At 41.1% G+C, this 21,941-nt stretch overlaps 1 protein-coding gene across 1 annotated transcript in view; it reads left to right on the top strand.

Moving 5' to 3' along the window:
- LOC127373613 (thyroid hormone receptor alpha-B-like) overlaps positions 1-21,387 on the top strand; it is a 116,803-nt gene extending 95,416 nt beyond the window's left edge. The window contains 4 exon segments of the mRNA XM_051418244.1: positions 3,556-3,702; positions 5,776-5,949; positions 5,951-6,035; positions 7,583-21,387. Of these exon segments, the coding sequence (XP_051274204.1) occupies positions 3,556-3,702; positions 5,776-5,949; positions 5,951-6,035; positions 7,583-7,833 (657 nt within the window). The 3' untranslated portion in view covers positions 7,834-21,387.
- Positions 21,388-21,941: the final 554 nt, after the last annotated feature.

Genomic DNA, 21,941 nt, shown 5'->3' with positions numbered 1-21,941 from the left:
AAAAGACGTGAAGTAGCGCGGGATCGTGGAAGTTGTAGTCTTCATTGTTAAACAACCACCTCTGCTGATGAACATGACTCAGGCAGAACTAATGTTCACAGACGAGGTTATGTATTGAAATGTTATTCACGTCACGTTTAGTCATGTTCGCCAACTTCCTTCTTCACTTTCTGACGTATCTCGTGTTTCCACGGAAGTTATAGCAACTAGACAACAAGGTAAAAGGGGATATGCCGCCACTGACTGGCAACCAAATGAAAAGTTTCATTACTTTGAATAGAATTATGTATTTCTTTGGGTTTGAACATTGTTGAAAACAACACAACTCTACAAAATATTGAACATAAGTCAGACATTTTTAGACATTTTAATGCGAAAATGTTACATATTAAAGCTTTAATCACATAAAGCATGAACCAAGTGTACAGTTCATAGCACAGTGGTGAAACCATCCATCAGCCAGATTAAAACATATTGGACTTCATTTCTCTTCTCCAGCTCTACTGGAACAAACTTTCCAGCAATAATCCATCTAATAAAAGGTCAAGAGTTGAAGCTCAACACATAACTGATGAGACTGCAGTAAAAAAGTTTCCCCCCCTGTTCTCCCCTCGGTTTAGCCATTGCCAATTCCCAGTGTGTACCGGGATTCATGTCAATGTCGAAATATCTTGTGCCTCTTTTGGGACACATCACAAGCATTTTCTTTTCTTTTTTTCTCCCTATACATTACAGAAAAGAGTTTCTTATGAGAGCTGGCTCCACATTGAGCTTAGCTTCGTGCTATCTCACAATATTTAGTCTTCCTGACCAACCAGCCTGTGCAGCAGCAAAGACATAATTCCTCTCCAGCTCTGCGGGTATACTGCCGCCAAATGTTTCCCCTCAGTGTCACCCAGATGGCCATGCAGTTAATAAACAAACATTAACATTTGCAGGAACATCACATTGTTCTATATGAAAGCGCATATGAAGCCCCCACAGGCCTGAGATGTGGAAAACATTCACAAGCACAAATATATTCCCAGTATGGCGGCTCCAGTGCCACTGCCACGGCTTGTGTGTGTGTTTGTGTTGTTGTGTGTGTGTGTGTGTGTGTGTGTGTGTTGTCTTTCATTGTTGCTGGTTCCTTGTTGGGTGGAGCTAGAGGCCATTAAGGAATTGGAGACAGCTGGCCACTGTCTCCAGGTTACATAAGACCCAGCCCATCATGGTAGTCTGGAGGCTTCCTCTCCTCTGGCACCTCGTTATGTTATGATGGGGTTTTGATTTCCTGTATAGTTTATGTAGCATTATCTTGCTTTGTCTGGCAGCATGTTTCCCCTTCAGTCTCATTTGTTAGAATGGACATTTTTGTTACATTTGTTAAATTAATTTAAATACTTTTCTTTAAATGAATCCCTCACATGTGCTTCAAGCAACTGTATCAGAAGTATCAGAGCTCCAGCAACGCTTGAGATTAAAATTCTTATGAAATTACGTACAAAGTTGAAGGAAAGAAAACATTTTTTTTTATCAATGGTAGTAAAGTTAGTTGCAGCCCTAGCAGAACATTCGGTTAGCACAATCTTTGGCCAGGCTTGGAGATATCAGTCTCTGAGATTCCTGCTGCTGGTTTGTGCATTGAAAAATGACATTTAAAAATAAATTCAACAGCAACATCTGTTTCCAGAATCTATGCCCCCATTAATCTGGGTAATCCAGAGACTTCACTGTAAACTGCTTTTTAATGACTACATTCTACTGAAGAAATGGTCCCTATGAAACATGTGTGGACAATGAGTGCTGTGGATTATTGAGAGATTCTGGAAAGACATAATGCTGTTGCATTTTTTTTTAAACGCCATTTTTCAGTTCTGTCAGCACCTCTGTTGTATTGGGATCGATGCAGAAATCTTGAATATCTTAAAAACCTGTACAAATAAAACCAAAACATCTTCATGGCCCGATGCCACTGGAGGTAAGGGAGAAAATATGTTTCTCCAAAACTGTTTAAAAGCAACGCTGTTAACAGGTTTGAGTTAAACGCCATATTTATTTCATCTCAACTGTAACTCGTGACACGCAGCTGAACCTGCGCTGGCTTTGTCTTGTGGTTTGTTTCCAAGCTTCTCCACTTGACAGTGTGGCATGCATTCAGCAGTTCTGAACCTCAGCTGCTCTCTCTGTATCTCTCCGGAGAGCTATTTACTCAACACTGAAATGAAAAATGCCGCTGACCTCCACCAGAGAAACCAATGCTTTGTTTTGGCTCTCTAATGACAAGAGATTCAGTCCATCAACGTTATTATTATGATTATTTAAATTTTCCATAATTGCTCAGCTCTCGGTTTCACAGCAGAGGATTGGCTAGGTTCGCAACTGACTTACGCAATCCATCTCTCTCTGGATTATGATTGATGGTACCTTGTGCAAGGTGATTATTTCTATACTTTTATCTCATCCCATTTACTATTGAAGCCCAGCCTGAATAAATGACTTCGGTCTTGACACATGCTTTATTCAGTGGAGCGTGAGACAATATTTCTCATAGTCACAGCCTCGATTCGCCAACTCTGTAAACATATGTATTACTGATCTGCAGTTCCCCACTGCAGTCCTCCTCTAAGTAAGCATTATCTGTCTGGTGACATGTCCCATTCCTTTCCCAGAGCACAATCTGCCATCCTCATCTGATGAATTGGTTTTAATTTGTCTCCTAAGGCAAGTGAGTGGAAGTTAGAGAGGAATAAAAAGGCAATAAAACCGACACACAAATGTTGCATCCGGTCTTAATTAGTTAAAACTGTGTTGCTTCTGTTAAATTTTACTCTAATCCCTTACACCATTCTTATCCATTCTTCTTAAATCTTATTTTATTCTTTTGTGATCTTCAATTCTAAGAACACACCAATACTTTCAACTTTAACTTTTTCTAATATACTCTTTCGTCATCACATCATAATGCTCTACACTTTGTTCTCCTCAGCTCAATCATGCTCTCCTCTCCTGCTCTATCATGATATATGCACTTGGATTTAAACATTAAGTCTTTAAAAACAAATCTAGTTCTAGTTTCATTTGTAAAAAGGCCTCAGTAATCACCTCAAAGAAAGCTGGGCACTCTAGTTTTTCACAGACGTTACTCAAACAGGGGTAAATAGTGCATTAGTTGGGGAATTTCTGTGGATTGATACACATTTGGTGCTCTAGTGAGTATTTACAGCAGCAGGATGTGTGTATGTGGGGTTGACTCAAAATATACTACAGTGCCCTTATTCACTCTGATGAAAGAACATGTCAACCATTGCAACAGTGTGCCTCATTAATGCATTTTTTTAACTGTTTAACAGTGGAGCTCTATAACACACAGGAATAAGATATATCAGGCTTGGGCTACAGAGACAATATTTATTACGAGGATCAGTTCATTTTCGGTTTCTTGGGACATGCTGACAAAAATAAAAATGTTATACCCTTAACCTACTCCTCTATTCAAAGAGGCTCGTTTGCTGAAGTCTAATGTCACGTTCGACTGCGCTCTAATCAGACACCTATGCTTATCTTCCCATGTAGCCAGACAAAATCGGCCAATCCCCGGTTGCGCCCACGTCAGACGGAGACAAGGTGGACCTGGAGGCCTTCAGCGAGTTCACCAAGATCATCACTCCTGCCATCACCCGTGTCGTCGACTTTGCCAAAAAACTGCCCATGTTCTCTGAGGTGAGTGGTGGTTAATGGTCTTGAGGATCAGAGGGTGAGTGTGGGAGTCTGGACAGATAAAAAGAACTGTAACACACAGCAGACACAGCCAAGCTTCTGTCATCCTGTGAGTGTGCGTTCGTTGAGGAAATGTGTGATTTAGGAGGTGAATTTGTCTAACAGAATTAGCAGTTCCCCTACTAGAGGAGGACCACAACGGCATGCGGAACAAGAGTTATGACCAGTCTTACAACTTAACAGTAGACTGTGGAAAATTTCTAAATCTTCCCGTTGTTTAATAGAAAAATACAAGGCTGCAGATTAATATGCTGATCACTTACACTTTGCCGTAGCGCTCACAATGCGTGTCTGGCTTGGAAATTAAACCCCAAAGCAGCTTTTGTTGCTGGTGACAATCAGAGTTGCACTTCTGCTCCAGTCGGCCCCGCCTTAATTAGCAACATGTAATCATGTTTCTTGTCTCAGTAATGAGAGCTTGTGTGATTGGATAATTATCAGGGTAGCAGAGTTACTGTCTAGAGGGACAGATGCAGTGTGTGTGTGTGTGTGTGTGTGTGTGTGTGTGTGTGTGTGTGTGTGTGTGTGTGTGTGTGTTAGAAAAAAGGAATAGCTGTGTAAGTGGGAGTCTGTAATGAATTACAGGAGAGGAAAAGTTGTAACTGTAATCCATTACCGTTTTGGAAACATAAATCAGAGATACTTTTTTAATTAGCATATTTTAAAGTAAGATTATTCTTTCATTATACAATCTTTACTATTGTGATGAATACTACTATTCAAATGAGTGCGTAAACTAGAATAAATTCCTCAAACTGCTGCTGGATATTCTATTAATTTTAGAGATGAAGAAACTAAACAGTAGCAGATAAGGACACAGCCTTTTAGTATTCCAGACACTGACGCAGATAATCAGTCATGTTTAATATGTTATCTTTTAGTCACAGTGTAATAGATTATATTGTGAAATAAGCCTTTTTTAATCTGATAAAAGAAATGGAGAGAGAGAACCTGTTTAGCCCACATGAGGTCTGTTCACTGCAGTGAATTACTGATAAGAATACACAGAAACAAAGCCAGCACTCACCAAGCCACTAAAAATTAAGCATGCCCCCAGGTACAAATTTACAAGAGAAATCAAGCCAATGAATGCCAATTAATCTACTCAGCAGTCAGGAGCGAAATAAGAAACAAGCTTACATTAAGGTGAGATTTAATTCAGCACATCAGAGTCTGTAGATTTAATCAAATGGGTTTCAACCCAGAGATTCTAATATCCATGTAAATCAGGGTGTATTAGTCATAATCTGCGTGCATCAGTGAAAAAACATGTCTTCTCTCTCGCTCTTTTAAACCCGTCATCATGTTTCTCTCCCTGCCATCGCTTCCTCTGCACCCCTTTTATTCCTTCCTAACTTTTCTTCTGATCCTCTGAGATGTGAGAATATAGCAACACAACTAAAACAGAAGTACAATGTTCCAATAAACATGAGTGGGCCGATGAGCAGACTGGTTGCAAGAGCTGCTTTTGAATCTGAATTAGTTCCAAATATGTAAGACAGATCAGTTCCTGAGTTTTGGTTCTGCTCTTCTTCCATGAGCATGCATCGATGCATATGTATAATGTTTAGAATATGGGGAACTGGGGCGAGCGATCACAAGTGTCAAATGGCCCCTAGTCATCATACTTCAGTATCTGCTGATGCTAGACATCCATGTCAAGTAAAGTCATATTTACCAATATATACTTAATTATCTTTTAGAAATGACTGTTAAAAGAAGCCAAAATCAGCTGAAAATAAAAGCTTTCAACTTATTTTGGTGTCTGTATATACCTGATTATGCTCTGATAAATGTTTTAAATTGTTTCATCCTCAATATCTCTAAAATGGTAACTTTTATGATTAGATAAATGTGAAGTTTGGTGAAATTATCTTCCATAATTTCCTCCTACCTCTTTGTAAAGATCATTCTCTGGTCTTTACAGCCTTGATATGTTGAATTATATGCAATATGCTAATTATTTTGAGATAAGAATAACCTTGCATTAAATATTAAAAATCCTTTTTTCACTAGTTACCTTGTGAAGACCAGATCATCCTGTTGAAGGGCTGCTGCATGGAGATCATGTCACTGCGAGCCGCAATGCGCTACGACCCAGAGAGTGAGACACTGACGCTGAGTGGGGAGATGGCTGTGAAGCGTGAGCAGCTGAAGAACGGCGGGTTGGGCGTGGTGTCGGACGCCATCTTTCGATCTGGGCAAGAACCTGGCACAGTTCAACCTGGATGACACAGAGGTGGCGCTGTTGCAGGCCGTGCTGCTCATGAGCTCAGGTTGTTGTTGACTTTCAACTTCGTTTGTAAAGCTTCAAGCTGCATGCCAGTGCTTTTGCTCTGTGTTGCTCATAACATTGGTGGTCTAGCAGTTTGAGCTTAATGTAATGTAAATGTGAATGTTCAGTCCTCTGTGCCCTTAGAGACACAATTCCACCACAGTCCATATTCCTAGTCATTAGCCGCTGCTTTACACTGCATATAGTGTAGCCTATTGTGAATCAAAATGTAATTATGGCCTGAAGATAAAAGTCCACATACATATTCAGTGTTGAAAGGGGGATCTAAAACTCATCCTTAATGTGATTAAAAAGCCTTCACTCTTGGTTTGTTCATTGTAGAAACTCTCACACGTTCAGTTTTAGGACACATATCACATAATATGATCAACGTCAAGATGATGGATGTAAATAAATGGAGGATGTGCAATGTAATCATTCTCAGGGTATCCACAGATTTTCTCATTATGTATGAAAAAAGATTTGTTCGTGCCAATAATTTAATATTATTCTTTTAGTTGAGTTTTTCTTTTTATCTTAAAGCCCGGTCACATCTGTGAAATTTGGCAGAGAAATCTGTTCATTTGTTGAAATTGCTGTGATCACAGGATTCGCTCTCAAATCCAATCGATTTTTTTGTGCCTGCTTTGGTGAACATTCACTTCATTAACCAAAACCAAAACCTAATTATCTTAGCAGTGCTGAGGAAGTTATTGTAGCTTATTACCGGTGTTGCACCATTCACTTTCATTTAACTACTTATAAGCTGCTCCACAAAAGGGTGTGCGGACAGCAAGCTTGCTATTTCTGGGAGCTTTTTTCCTCTTTAGCAATAATTTATTGAACGAATGAAATAAAATGCCTACAGCTGACCATGTTCCCGGCTGGCTTTTGTGTTAGCATTTAGCTCGCCAGATACAGTATTTATCCAGCTAGCCCTGCGAGTACTCACTACGTCACCAAACTTCTAAAACCACATATATCTTGAAGATGTGCCATTCATTTCGTTGTGCTACTTTCTGGTGTGACTAGGCCTTTGTTACATCTCAGATCTACTATGTATGTTGTCATTGTGAACAATAATTCAGTTACCACTCAGAAATGTAGTATATTTCCCCTCACAGCTGTCAAATACTTATATCCGTTAAATCCTCCAGTTTTATCTCTATATTCAATGATTTATAACATTTGTTAAATTTGTTAATTAGAAATGATGAAAGCAAAATAGATTTGATAATGGGTTCAGACATGATAAGTGAATTTGAAGCTGCATCCTAGTGATGACAGTACAATTATATTAACTGTCCATAATAACACATGAAAGTGTTCACTGAGCTGACTGACGGTCACAGTTTCCTGCCACAATGTTTATTGTTGTTTATTCACTAATTTTTTCATCTTCCTTCCTTTCTTCCTCCCTCTCTTCTTCTTCTACCTTTCCTTCTGTCCTTTACTCATTCTCCATATATTTTTCCTCCCCCTCTTTTCTAAATGTGCCCGCTTACCTTTTCCCGTCTTTTCCCCCCCTTCCACTCTTCCTGTCACCAGACCGTTCTGGCCTGACCTCCATGGACAAGATCGAGAAGTGCCAGGAGACCTACCTGCTGGCGTTTGAGCACTACATCAACTACCGCAAGCACAACATTCCCCACTTCTGGCCGAAGCTCCTCATGAAGGTGACAGACCTGCGGATGATCGGGGCTTGCCACGCCAGCCGCTTCCTTCACATGAAGGTGGAGTGTCCCAACGAACTCTTCCCCCCGCTCTTCCTGGAGGTCTTCGAGGACCAGGAAGTGTGAAATACATTTGCCACCACGCAAAGGGATGAGGAAGTTGGGGCAAACCGGGAGATGGGAAGGGCCATCATTCTTATAGGGGAAGGATGGAGGGAGAGTCCTCTTGTCAGGAATCTGCATTTCTCCGACATCACATTTACAGTATGTGGTTTAAAAACTGGAACCAACAATAACAGAAACAACACACCAGCAACAGGAGAGTCACGCAAACTGAGGATTTTGTTTTTTAAACACCCTCTCCTCCACCTTTTTCTCCTCCTTTTCCTTACCCCTGTTTTAAAATCCGTGTGGGGGCCCTTCTGTCTGAGCATGATGTCTTATCTAGTAAGAGTTGTAGCCATTTGCCAAGACACATACACAGATACACACAACACACAACACACACACCGACACAGCCACAGCCTGTTCCACCTCAGTTCCTCAGAGCAGCGCTCTTTGCAGGGGTCCGTTCCCCCTCTCTGGTTCTTTTTAGCGGTCACAGATCTACACGTTTTGAAGCCCATGCTTCCAGCTTTCATGCTGGCCAGCACCTCTCAGTATTATTTTTGAATAACTGTTAAGGCAGTAATTTAGAAAATATGGACATTAGTGACATATTATTGCTCACATTCATGCAAACACACAATCAGCGAACACTGCACAGTGAAATTCAGCAGATGCTTTAAGCATTACTCTGGTATATAATAGCTGTAGTAAAGCAGAGATACCAGACCTAGCTCATTATCAATTCCTCAACTCAATCTGAGCCGTTACAGCATTTTTTGGAGCTTCTTCTTCTTAGATCCCAGTGAAACCGGTGCTATATTTATATAAGGCTACTCCAGTTTTATGAAATTGTGTTGTCTACCTTTGAAAAATGTGCAGACCATGGCTCCATATCTACCTTCATTTGTGTCATTGGACCGGCTCCTGTGACATACACACACACGCACACAGACACACATATGAGCAGATTTGCCTAGTCATTGCCCGTACTGCTTGTGCCAGCAGCTACCGTCTTATGAATGACAATTAAGCCCTTCTCTCTGAGGAGTTACTGCATTGAAGGAAAGAATGAAAGAAAGGAGGAGAGGAGGAAGAGAGTTACTTAGAAGCGAAGAGAAGGGAGGAGCGAGGAGAGAGAGAGAGGAAGCAAGATTTAATAGGTGGACTGTAGATTCAGAGCCAGGGGTCAGAAGTAAATCTCCCACAGGCAGCCTCTGAGGAGGTTTTGAATAGCAGCAACCACCAGCAAGACAGCAAAGCTCATCTTAGACACACACACACACACACACACACACACTTTCTCTCTCTCTCTCCCTCCCTCCCTCCCTCCCTCCCTCCCTCTCTCTCTCTCGCTCTCTCTCTCTCTCTCAGCCTCTCTCTATCTCTCTCTCCCTTACACACACACACACACACACACAAACATGAAAACACACATCACCTCAAAGTAACGTGAATGCCTCATTTTACTGTATGCACTGTGCGGCAGTGTTGATATACAGCCCTAACCTGCAGGGTTTGTACAGAGTCCTCTCCTCACGGACTCAGCTCAGTGTGGCCCCTCCAGGCTTCCATACACATTTGCCTTTTTTTTACCATGGGCGTCACTGAGAGCAGGCAAATGCCAAGAAGGCTACCATTTACCTCAAAGTGGACACACCCCCAGGCTGGGGCAGCAATACTGCCCCTGTGGTGTCAGGCACTACCTCACCTCTGTGGACACAGGGCAGCTGCCCACAGCCTACACACAGACATACACCATTCAAGTTGGCGCATGTGTAGATTAACACACAAGTGTGCATACTTTTTTGTAGGTGCACACTTGGATAGACAAAACACTCACAGCACACACACACACACTCTCAGTGCTATCACTTGGTTGAAATGAAATACCACTGAAGACAGGAGGGCCAGCCATCCCCCTGGAAGGTCGTACCGACTCCAGGGAATGGTACCCATTACATTCGGGTTATCTCTTTTTGTTATATGGGACCAAGTGTCATCTTTTGAGATTTGGATTTACCTTCTTTCTGTCAAAACAGAAATCGACTCACTGAAGTGACGAAGGACTGTGTGGATGTGCAGCACAGCTGACACCCATCTACGAAAGTAGCAAGAGGATAGATAACGGAGAGTAACTGAAAACCCGTGGTGGCCACATCCATTGAATTAGCATGCACAGAAAGGGCATCTTCTTTCTGCATCATGGCAATCTTCCACAGTACACTTATGATGCCTGCCATTGGATCTTGATCATAGAAATAAGCTTTTGTGTCATGCATGGACAGTGCATTAGACGTAAAGAGGTGGAATGTTCTCAAACAAAATAAAGAGGCAACTCAAAAGCTATTTTAGTGTCCTGCACTTTACCAATGCTCACCACTATAACAGTAATATCTCACTGCAGATGTCCATGGCAGATATCATAGCGTACTAGCCAAATGACCATTCAAGAATGTTGATTTGATTATAAAAGCCCACTCTGTTCATTCCAATTCTGGGGCCGAGCCAAGTTTAACTGGGTTTACCACTCTTACAGGAAGAGAATGGAAGAGAGACTAAGAAAATCTGTTTTATATTCGGAGCCAACCAGTAGTTCATACTGGGCACTTGTACAGGATGGGTAATCTGCACCCCTCAGAAGTACCTAAGCAAAGTAACTTGTGGCAGGAATCATGGGTAATCGTCACAGATGGTCATGCCTCACTTCTTCAATGTCTGGAGCAATGCTAGGAAGAGGGAGAACAGAGGACCTGGAATGCCACCTTTGGGCACAATGGGGGAGTCTGGTCCCAGAAGAACCCCCTCCACAGGCATCATTACCACTTTCTGAGAAACATCACCTACTCTGCCCTGTCCTTCTCTAGCCCCTGACAGTTCCCCCTTTAGGAGCCTAGGTCTGACAGACCATTATATTAGCCCCCACCCAGCCAGGCTGGTGTTGGAGTGGAGTTTTTGCACTACTGCAGCAGTCCTCACTTCGGTCCACTACTCATCAAAGTTTAATCTACACCTGTTGTTGGATTACCAATTAGTTTCCCTTCTGCTCTGTGTAAAACAGGTCAGTTTTGGAGTTTTGGCTGCTCTGTGTAACAGAGGCTGGCAGTCGCAGTGGGCTCAGTCCCAAACCTGTCCCGTTGTCAGTATTAGACCAACAGCACATGACCCTCAGCCCTCAATCGACCCAACCAGGGGTGGAGAGAGATACCTGCAAAGGAGGGGCTGTGTAGCACTTACTCATTCTCCCTGTAGTACAAATTTTCCATCATCCTTCCTATTGCAGTGTCAGCCCAGTGACGTTTCAAATTCAGAGCCCTCCTTCAAACAGCCTCCCTTCCATCATCATCCTCTCTCCCCCTCTCCTCTTCCCTAGGAACACTACCTATCGTTCCCACTCACTGTGGAGTAAGATTCCCCCAGTTTGGCCCAGAATCAATGACAAATCAAATGGGATCCAGGCCTCTGCCTTGTGAGACAAGGCTGGCCATAACTGCCCTTTAGAGTGGCGTCACCGGATGAATGTGAACTGCAGAGCATCAGCGATGGGAACGAGAGACTTGAACGCGAGAATGTGAAGATGTGAGAGAAGAAGAAAGCATGGGACAGGAAACAAAAAGCTGAGGGCCTCAACCCTCACTGCCATCATTGACATGGGTGAGAGAGGGTGATATGGCCGGTTGTACAGACAGATGTTAACAAACACTCGGAGGAAGGGGAGATGGCGATGTAGGAATATGTACGGTCTCCCCTTCAGTCCCCAACTAAAACAACCCCATATGAGTCCCCACTCCCATGCCAGCTGACAACCCCAAATGTCTCCCTTCAGCTCCCTCCAAAAGGATAACCTCCAACTTTCATATGGTGAGGATCGGAAAGGGATCCCACATTCCAGAGATGCAGGTTTGGAATTCCAACACATCTTTGTAAAAGAACTGAAAAAGAGAAAAAAAAAACCTATTGATGTCCTTTGTTCTCGTGAGCTGACTGGGTATGTGTGTGTGACAGAAGGGGTTATAATGCTGCTTTACCTTCTGAGTCTGATTTAGATTAAGAAAAAAAAGATATATGAAATGATTATAAATCCATAAAACAAAAATGAAAAGAGATGACTTTTTAAAAAAAAGACTCCTGAACAAAATGATTGGAGATTTTTTTCATTTTATCATTGTTTTCTTATTTTTCTGTTTGTTTTTTGACGCTTAAACTGCTCTGTGTAAAAATGGAAAAAAAACAAACAGCTGTAGTCACTTTTTGACCATGCGTGCAGTGTAACATAGAAAATATTTCACTTCTTTTTCACATCTATAGTTTGTGTTGATAAGCCAACTGATCTGTTTGTCTGTGTGTCTGTCCAGCTGTCCGTCCCCTTTTATCAGGAGGAATTTACAACCAACAAAACAGGAATTTCTTTTTTATATTTTGTTTCTTTTTTATGAAATACAACTTTGGAGAAAAAAAAATACCTAAACAGGAAAAATAATGCAACATAAACTGAAAATACAAAAAAAAAAAAAAAACTGAAACAATCTTGTCATACCTCACACAACACAAAACTCAAAGGAACTTGGGAGGAGTCATATTTTGCAGGCACATGTGAAAGTTCAGATGCATATATAGATTAAAAAAAAATGTATATGTTAAGATAATATGTGCTTGTGTGTACGCATCAGTAGAAGTTACAAAAGGACTCTTCCCTCAAGCTTTTGTGCTCTCTATCTTATTGATTTGGTTATCGGGTGACGGGAGATGCAACACAAACGTGAGAAAATGTTGTGAGACGTTAGAGATCATCTGCTAATGTGAGCACTTCTCCAACTTAAAGGCACAGTCTATAGACAGTAAACTCAAAATGTGAATGGCCCAGAGACTGAGGGATTATGACTTTTGTAATGGCTGAGTGTTTTATGGTATTGAATGTAGCTGACAGGAGGGGGCTGGACCTGAGCCCGGCACCCACAACCTAACTTCCACACACCAGCAGAAAGGATAGTGGTGTCACATAGACGTTACAAACAACCAACAAAACTGAGAATATATTGCCCATCTGCAAGGTGCAATACTATGTTATGTATTATTGTATGTTTTTCTGTTTTGATTTTATTTTTATTTCATTTACATTTTATTTTGGCCATAACCAAGGATGTAAATACAAAAACGTACAACACTCAAGATTTATTGCAACAAAGTTAACCGCTCCATCCCACTGTCATGTAAGAGAAAAAAAAAAAACAAATTAATGTGTAATTACATTTGTATGTGTGCACTCTCTCTCACATGTGCATGCTGATCCATATTCAGAAGTGCCCCGTGACATTAATCATAAACCCTGTGCCTCTTCTTGTTTGCAAAGAGATAGATTCGTACACCTCCATATTCTCACAACATCATGAGATGCCACACATGAATGCCTATAGTGTGTGTGTCCATCTATGGAATCATACTCAGTTATTCCAAACTGTTGACGTGAGTGTTGCCAGCAGCCACATTGGCTAAAGGTCAGGAGGGCTGTGAGCCTGTTTGGTTGGATAAAGTGGGAGGTGGGAGTGGGAGATGTAAATAGAACGTAAGCGAGTTATTATTTGGCATGAATGTCAGCTAACTTGGCTGCAACACACCCACGTCATAGTTGGAAAAGTCCATAATGGATTTCCCCCATTTGTCTGCCATCCCATTGCCTCCTAGAAGCCAGCCTAAAAATCCTGCAGGCTCAGTTGAGATAAGGTGGTCATGATTGAGCATAAACCTGGACCAGTTAACAACAGGGACCGGTAGAGACCCTGTTTACATTTGTCATTTCAAGTGTGATGTATGGCGGATAAAATCCAGATGCAATGTACGATACTTTCGTTTACACTAAGCCACATATGTGCGCCTCCATTGGCAAGATCCCAAAAGTTTGGAAACTGAACAGCAGCGTACCTTAAGACACTGTTATCACAGGGGACAAGCTATAGAGGTATAGATGGCTTCCACAGATAACATACTGATGAAGTTACACTTAAGAGGAGTAAATTACTTCTGGATTTACACCTTTTCAACATCTAGCTAGAATGCCAGAGCTGGTTTAAGCAATTAGACTTCAATCCATCTCGAATGCTTCTTGGACACATTTACACAACTTTTTTTTGTGATCCAATAGTTATCTCACACGCCTAAGACACATGACGTGTCAGTGAAGTGTAAATGGAGTCTTAGACGATGATGACAATTTGAACCGAGTACCAGATTTCTTTTCGGCTCTGTCTTGTTAAAGCTGAAAGTAATTTTGGTCTTTAATGACACCCCCAAGTCAAGCAAATTGCATCTGCCAGACCACAATGAGCAATGTGAGGGTTTCAAGGCTGGCTTTTATGCGGATTCCAAGCCCATCCCTCCTATATTATAATCCTGGTTTATTCTCACATGTTGACACATTGGACAAGGGTGGAGATTGTCTGTGATGTTTTTTTGGTTTTATGGTTGTGTTTGGTTCCCCCCCCCCCATGCCAAATGTAGAGTTTGTGAAGACATGCAAGTAGCAAGATGTCTATGCAATTTCCCTCCAGCTCCCTTCAAAAGACAGCTCAATGTTACAACAACGAGCCAGTCATGCTTCTGAAATCAAATTCGGCCTGGCTTGAATTCCAGATGTTCTTTGTGGCCTAAAGACCCTTGCCACTTTGTGTGGGCGAGGGTCAGGACTGCCCAGATGAGCTGGCCTTTAGCCCAGCCTACTGGCTGGTTTCGGTCTCAAAAAACAAGTAGGAGGGGTACTGGGGATGTTGTGGAGAATAAGGATTCTACGAGATGTGCTGTTTTTTGTAAACTGTTTAGAAAGTGGTGTGTGTGTGTGTGTATGTATCTGTGTGTTGTTTGGACATTTGGGTACTACTAATGTCTAATTGATGCGATGCTCTCATTGTTTGGTGGGTTGATCATTAAGGCTACAGAGCCTCAAATTCCAAAAGCCCCTAAATTCAAACCTTCTGCAATATGTGTGTGAAGCATTAATTCTTCTATCCTGCGACCAAGTAAATGTAACGTTAAAGAGTATTCCGGGTGGTTGATGTCAATCAGTGGGATGTACGTAGCATAAGCAAGTTTACTTAACCCATTACCTCTGCTTTTGTGACGTGAGCAAAAGATTTGAAAAATCTCACCCCACTGTAGATGAACGTCTACAACCTTCCCTGACCATTAGTTGTACTAGAGCACTTAACTAAAAAGCACTTTGAATTGCCCAACCCCCGAATCTTTGGTGGTAATAATTGTGACAAAAAAAAGACTATAAATTACACCCAAGCCAGTTGCCTTTTCCACAATTTAATGTTTTTTAAATTAGTTTAACCCGAAAATAAACTGTGTTGCAGCCTTTAGGCAAAGACAAATGACTAATTATAAAGTTTACAATTATTTTTAATGAAGTGCAATAAGTGAGTGAACCTTTTGTCGTATTTCTTGTCTCATCAGATCTTATTTGTACATTTGTGGGAAAATAATAATCTCTTGATTGCTTTTAAAATGCGCCCACCCGTGAGAGCATCCGCTCCAGACACACACGCTCACACGTACACACATAAACACAGACCACTTTTTGTGATTGGGTAAAGGAAGCTATTGAAGGATTCTCTCAGGTAAAAGAACATTTTCTAATAAATGATGATGAACCTTAGATGAAAAACCATTGTTAGCTCATCTTTTTTTTGTCCTCTCAATTTACAATCAGCAGTGTACCTTTTTTCTGTTCTGTGTTCCTTCCTGGTCAAGTGTCATATTTGAAAAGGTGTAGACGTCCAAGGATTTGGATCCTAAGTCTACTTCCGCCACAAAGAATCATGCCCCCGTTGCTTTCTTAATCCTAGATAAAAACCGATTTCTTCATGTGTGGAGGTGGAAGAGTGTTGTGTTTGTCTGTTGGGGATGTTTGGGAGTTGTGTTTGGCACTGTATGGAACCCCATTCCCACCAGGAAAAGTCAATATCACCAACCACAAATTTGCATCAAGGGGCTTTACAATCTTAGAGCCTCATTTCGGATAAGGAAAAAGGTGACATTGGCAGAGTTGTTTTAACTGATCGACACGTCCCTCTAGAAGAGACACCTCATATGTGAATGTGGAACAGTTAGCAAGACGGCCTTAGCGTGTGGGTGGTGAGAGGTTAAGCTTGTAGGCTAGGCTAGCCCCTAATGCCAAAATCGTTTTGAAAATAGAAAAGTATTTGGACTTACAGAACAGAGTAGAAAAGTAAAGATAAAGGAGAGTGATGAGATTAAAACAGGAAATTGACGAGGGAGAAAGAGTTGATCTCATAGAAATCCCCAAATCACATAATGTGGGTCACAGGAGGCAGTGTCTCAGCGTTGAAAATGAAATGTTAGGAATGACCCAAATAAAACATTCTCATGGTAAATTTGATACTTGTTTCCAAATTCGACTTATTACGACATAATTTTAACTTAATGTGTCAAAATGATCACATGCTATCTCTATATTTTATACTTAAAAAGCCAAACGTTTTACTATTATAATCCCTAACTCTGCATCTTTTTGTCCCCTGGTGGAAATGGGCTTCCATAGTACAATGAAAACACACAAGAATGTTTTTGTCTTTTTTTTATTATTCAGGTCAGCCTATTTTTATTTCAAAATCCTAAATTAATCGCATTCAAACTTTTCTCATAAACACGTACCAGAGTGTGCACCCCTTAGTGTCACTAATAGTCAAGTCTTTGCACTTTCTCCCTTTACGGTCAAAGTGCCAGGAGCAATATCCAGCCCTCCCTCACCCAGTTGGCTAATGGTGTAAATACAGCAGTACATGGCTCCCATCCAAGCCGGGCTCCATCCACCCTTTGGGGGGCAGAGGAACTGGCTGTGTTCCTCCGTCCACAGGCCTGTTCTATTTCAGTGGGCTTACTGTTTAACTTTGTGATGTGCTGAAAGATTGGCATGGCTAAAACCAAGGCTGTGCATGTATATAGGTGTGCATGTGATTGTCAGTGTCCATGTTCATGTGAGAGAACTGTTCTGTGTGTGCAAGTGTGTGAACGCTTTGCTATAATGATGATGATGGTCTGTGGTGCTGATATCTGATCAACCTGCTTTGTTTTCCCTCCCGAACCCTCAAAAGCACCTTTTTAGGCCGCGGTACATGACAGAAGTCTGTAAAACAGAGTCCTGCCATAGACTTGTATTATTTCCTTTGAAGAATGTAACTAATATTGTGTTCAGCAGGCTAACAGAGAGTTAAAAAAGCAGGGGGTCTTGGGAACCATTTATATGTGGGAGTGGTGAGCTTGTAGGAGATAAAGACTGAATTGCAAGAGTGGGTAATATTTCAAAAGAAAAGCTGCAACGATTCCCACAAACAGAAGCCAGACTGTTACTCGCAGAACAGAGCAGATTACTGCCACGGCTACAGTTCAAGGCTTTGCTATTTTGTTTCTCTTTTCCAAATGATGGCCTTATTGATTGCTTTTGTATCCCTCCTCCTCTGTGGTATTGTTCCACAGCATGTTTCATAGGGCACTAGAGGATTTATTATGAAGGCCTGCGTTTAGAAAATGCATGCTGCAGTCGAATCTCTGGTAAAGAGTGAATTAGTGTGCTGGTTGGTAGCAGTTGAGGACTCCCAAGAGTGATTTTTAGGTTATCGCAATGCACAATATTAAATGACTAAATCCAAGTAGAGATCCCCTTTTGGGGAACATTACCACAACAAAAGAATTAGTAGAGAATTTATCCGCCCATGAGCTGAACAATTGCCAAATCTGCTTACTGGGCATACCATCAACACTGTCTTCATCAAATCTTTGAAACATTTAGATACGTGTTTAGACTGTTTGATTTTTAAATTGTGACGGTTAACATACTGTTTCACACCCATCCCTCGTGTGTTAATGGAGTATAAATAGAGAGATGTATAAATCATGAGCTAACACTACACCACCTCACCCCGTCCCTTATCCGTTGGCACATGGAGCTCCATTCACTGCTCTGAACTACAATCTGGCCACTAGACTTTATGAATAGCTTTGATCGGACACTGTCCTGATTTGAGACCATTACCTAGTACACCAAATCCCGAGACAGAACTAAGAGCACTTATAGGTGGTATTGCGAGTTGTTTTGTGCTGCTCAGAAAGGAGATTTATAGTCATGGGGATATTTTTGTAAACGGGTGGGAAATCACATGCCTAGACAGCTAAGAATGTATGCAAATTTGCTCATCTATTTATAGTTTATCAATCAGAGATATAGATCAGAGATTGGATAAATTGTGCGAATTGTATGGTAGTTTGAGGAGATCTATGAGAAAAATATGCAATGTTTGTCAGGTTGAAAAAAAGGTTTTGAATTGGTTCAGAACTGCTCAGGTTTGATAAAGCGGCCTCAAAGGGTGCTTTCCGTCCTCTCTCTACCATCTGCTCTTGTCTCCCTTGTCCTGTGTTCTTTCAAACATCCTCCGAGCATATACACTCAGCTCTCTTGGCACATACCGTACAAAAGCCCACTGTTGTATGCAAAACCAGAGGAAATGCTCTCTACTCAGCTAACTTTGAAACCTAAAGAAAGGGATCAATTTATGAACCGTTTTCCAGTCTGTAGCAGGTCCAAGCCACTTTATACAGCACCAGCAAATCACCTACAAACTCCTCTTTAAGGCTTCATGTCCACTGGGAACATCTTTACTGTGCCACCTTTTTGCTCACATTGTTTACAACTGAAAGGACTCAGTGTTGCATGTACAGAAAGCTTAGCATGCTTAAAGTATGTTCTTCAAAACTTTTAGCAAAAACACACTATGCTTCAAAGTGGTGTCTTCAACAGCCGATGATTCGCTAAAAAGCAGATACCTGGTGGACGCAACAAGTTCTGTCTTGTATGCAGCAGTTGGTGCTGGTTGATGTTTCCATGTCAGATTTTATTTCTAGATGGGGCTATGTTGTACAAATGTCTATGAACTGTCTATGTGTCTGTATTCACTATTTTACAATCCACTGTCTTATTGAGATGAGATATATGGGAGGCTCAAAATGAAAAAGATTTTTTTTACACACCTGTATAGAAACAAAACAGGTGCATCGGAGAACATGATGGTAAATCAAGAAAAAGTCAACAGTGATGTGAGGGCAAAGAAACCTTTATTTGACCTTTATTATTAACAGAGTGCGAGCATTGACAGTGTGCAGGAGTTTACTTTGTCTTGATTTAACGTAACGGTGCCAGTTTTAATGCCTGAACTTTGCATTTAAACACTTTTAGATCCATCGCCAAGTTTGGCCAATAGAAGCATATTGAAGTCAACCTCAGAATCTGTGGAGGTCTCTCTGGGTTACGTTTTGACTTCTTGTTTCTTTTGAAATTTTTATTGTCAGTTTTTCTTGGATTCTCTCAAGGTTCCTGTTCAGCCTGCTCCATATATTTGTGACTATGGAAACACATATTATAACTTCATGACTTCAAACCAGCAGTAGATGTTTCACAAAACTTACAAAAAAATAATAAACATGCAAATGAGCTATAAACCACAAACAACAACAGCTAATACAACTACTTTTCTTACTTTTGTATCACTCCTTCAAGAGTTGCTTGCTTCACTGTGACTGCAGAGGCTGCTGGGAAAACTATGATGTGTTCTGCAGACACTCAGGGTCTGATCCTATCAGGGTCAGGGTTAGCCGGAAGGTGCCAAAGAGAGGATTTGAGGTGTTTTTGTTAGTTATGTTGAAAGCCTATCAACCTGTTGTCACAGCTCTCCATGCAAACTATAATCAAGGCAATTACATTATCTCTGGAGACATCTGGGAATGACAACGTGCAAGAGATTGAAGCAGAGTTTGTCACTAGACTTCATTGTAGGTAGCACGGTCCTGCAAGGGCATCTCCTGAAACCCGGACATTTCAGCCACTCAGTGCTTAATAAAATTATTTATGGGAAGAAAGCTAATCTTCTTATCTATGTTCAAATAATAAAAATAGAGAATTACTTTGACAGAGAAAAAAGGTCTTCTTTTGAAGTCAACACAAACAATGTAATATCGAGTGCTGCCCAGCAGCAGTAAGCTCAGTGCTGCCACTGGTCACAGAATGCATGTAAAGGAGAATACTGTTTAATGCAGTAGTATTGCTTTAATAGTTCCTCTGGCCACCAGCAGCAGCACTGTGCCATCTTTGGTTTTACATGCTTTGTATTGAATGTGGATGTAGACAGAGAACTGAATACAGTGCCACTGGCAGTATTGCAATGAAAAATCCCCCACAGCCCAACAAGCATTTCCCCCCATACAATTAATACTCGTTGTATTATGTTTTTTTCTTATAAAGCTTTCCAGAAAGGGTGTGACATCCCCAGGGGGCCAACTTAAAATTTTTGTTACTTTGCACTTACCAAACGCCATTTTATTAACCACCTTTTAAGTCACTGAGATGATTGCTTGCCATTCGGAGAGGTTGTATTTTAAACATTCTTCCTGTACTGAATTTTGTGAGCCAGTGAGTGACTACAATGTCTAGGTTTGTACATATCGTGGTCCGAGATCAGGACATGCTAAATGGAGATTTCTAGAGAGCATAAGAAGCCAAAGGGAATACAAATCCAGATGGGAATCTGTAGTAAAATAAGTCATTGTGCTTGCACTGTATAACAGAGTTTGCAGGTACATCCTAGGCTGAAGTCTCCTGCAGTGAACAGAGGACACAGTACACAGGGAAACACATGGCCATTCACTGTACTAAGTGTAGAGCTCTATCCAAAGGTGCCAGATAGTTATATATTTTCAGGGTAATACAAAGAGTAGTTTAAAGTATTTAAAAGTGTATTCAGTTTACTGACAACGTACAGGATACTATTAATTGCCCTGATACTACAAACCCCAGCATCCTGGTATCTGGTGCAGGTTGAACCAGACAGTAAGAAGTATCTGAAAATATTATTTTTATTCTAATTATTGTTATTGTTTAACTCTCAGTTGACGTCACTGTCACAGGCATGCAAAGCAAAGGAACAATATTTAGGATTCATTTCCACGAAGCACAGGGGCAAACAAACATGCAAGGACATACGATCAAGCTTTAGGCAGCGCTCTGGGCTAAATAAATACACACTGTCTTGTCTTTCAATAAACACACACATGCGCAGGAAACCTCCGAATATCTACTGTGATCTCCTCTCACACCACCCACACCTTCATCACACCGAACCTCTTCTCACCTGGACCTGTCCTCCCTGTGATTACCCATTACCCGGTTGTTCCCGAGCACCCACCACCCCCCTCTTTACCTCCTCCCAACATGAGTCCAGTGGGTGGTGTGATGTCAGGTTTTTGTGGTGGGCTGCTTTTGACAGGTCCAGACAATCAGCGTGTTTGTAAATGTCGATGTGTGATTTTCAAATCTTTGTTTATGGTCAGGGTTTTAAAGGAAGATATTTTTATGGTAATTGTCGCTGGTCTATTTTACTATATATTTATGTAATAAATATGTGACTAAATTTACATCTCACTGGCTCTTTTTGGCTCTCAGTTCTCCAGCCAACTACATCATGTGCTGGAGGGTTTTCATTAATGGACTAATAAATTAAACCCACAAAAACCTTTTCTTGTTATCACCTCATTGTCTCTCTTATATGCAGTTGTATATAGACTTTTGAGTCACTGTACATAGGAATAAATGTCATTTATTCTATCATGATGGTATCATATCTTAAAATTGAAGATTAGAGCTGGATATCTTAATATCTAATCCTGATTCCTGCAAGTGCATCATAGCGATTTGTACTGTCCTTACATGTTACTCTAAAAGATGAAAAGTATATTATCACTGCATCAGTACTTCACACAAATATACTCTGCACTTATAATAGATGAAAATGTAAATGTCCCTTTATACGTAATCCAAGATGAGCACTTAATCCTAGAAATATTTGCATAATTGCAAAACAATGTTATTAACAGTTGTATGCAGCAAAAGGATGTAGACTCAGTGGGCTGAAGTAATGGCTAAATGAGGAGTAAACAAGGTTTGTCTGGTCAAATCAGTGTCGGACTGGATAGGCACTGGCAGCACTGCTCAGTTCATCAGCACGTCACACCGTATCCCGTCTGACTTTTTTTGACAGATCAAATCAAATGTCTCTCAGAGTGCTGTG

The sequence above is a fragment of the Dicentrarchus labrax genome, unplaced genomic scaffold (genome assembly GCF_905237075.1).
Source record: "Dicentrarchus labrax unplaced genomic scaffold, dlabrax2021, whole genome shotgun sequence".
Classification (NCBI taxonomy): Eukaryota; Metazoa; Chordata; class Actinopteri; family Moronidae; genus Dicentrarchus; species Dicentrarchus labrax.
The sequence above is the reverse complement of the archived record's forward strand: the minus strand, read 5'-3'. Positions and strand labels throughout refer to the sequence as shown.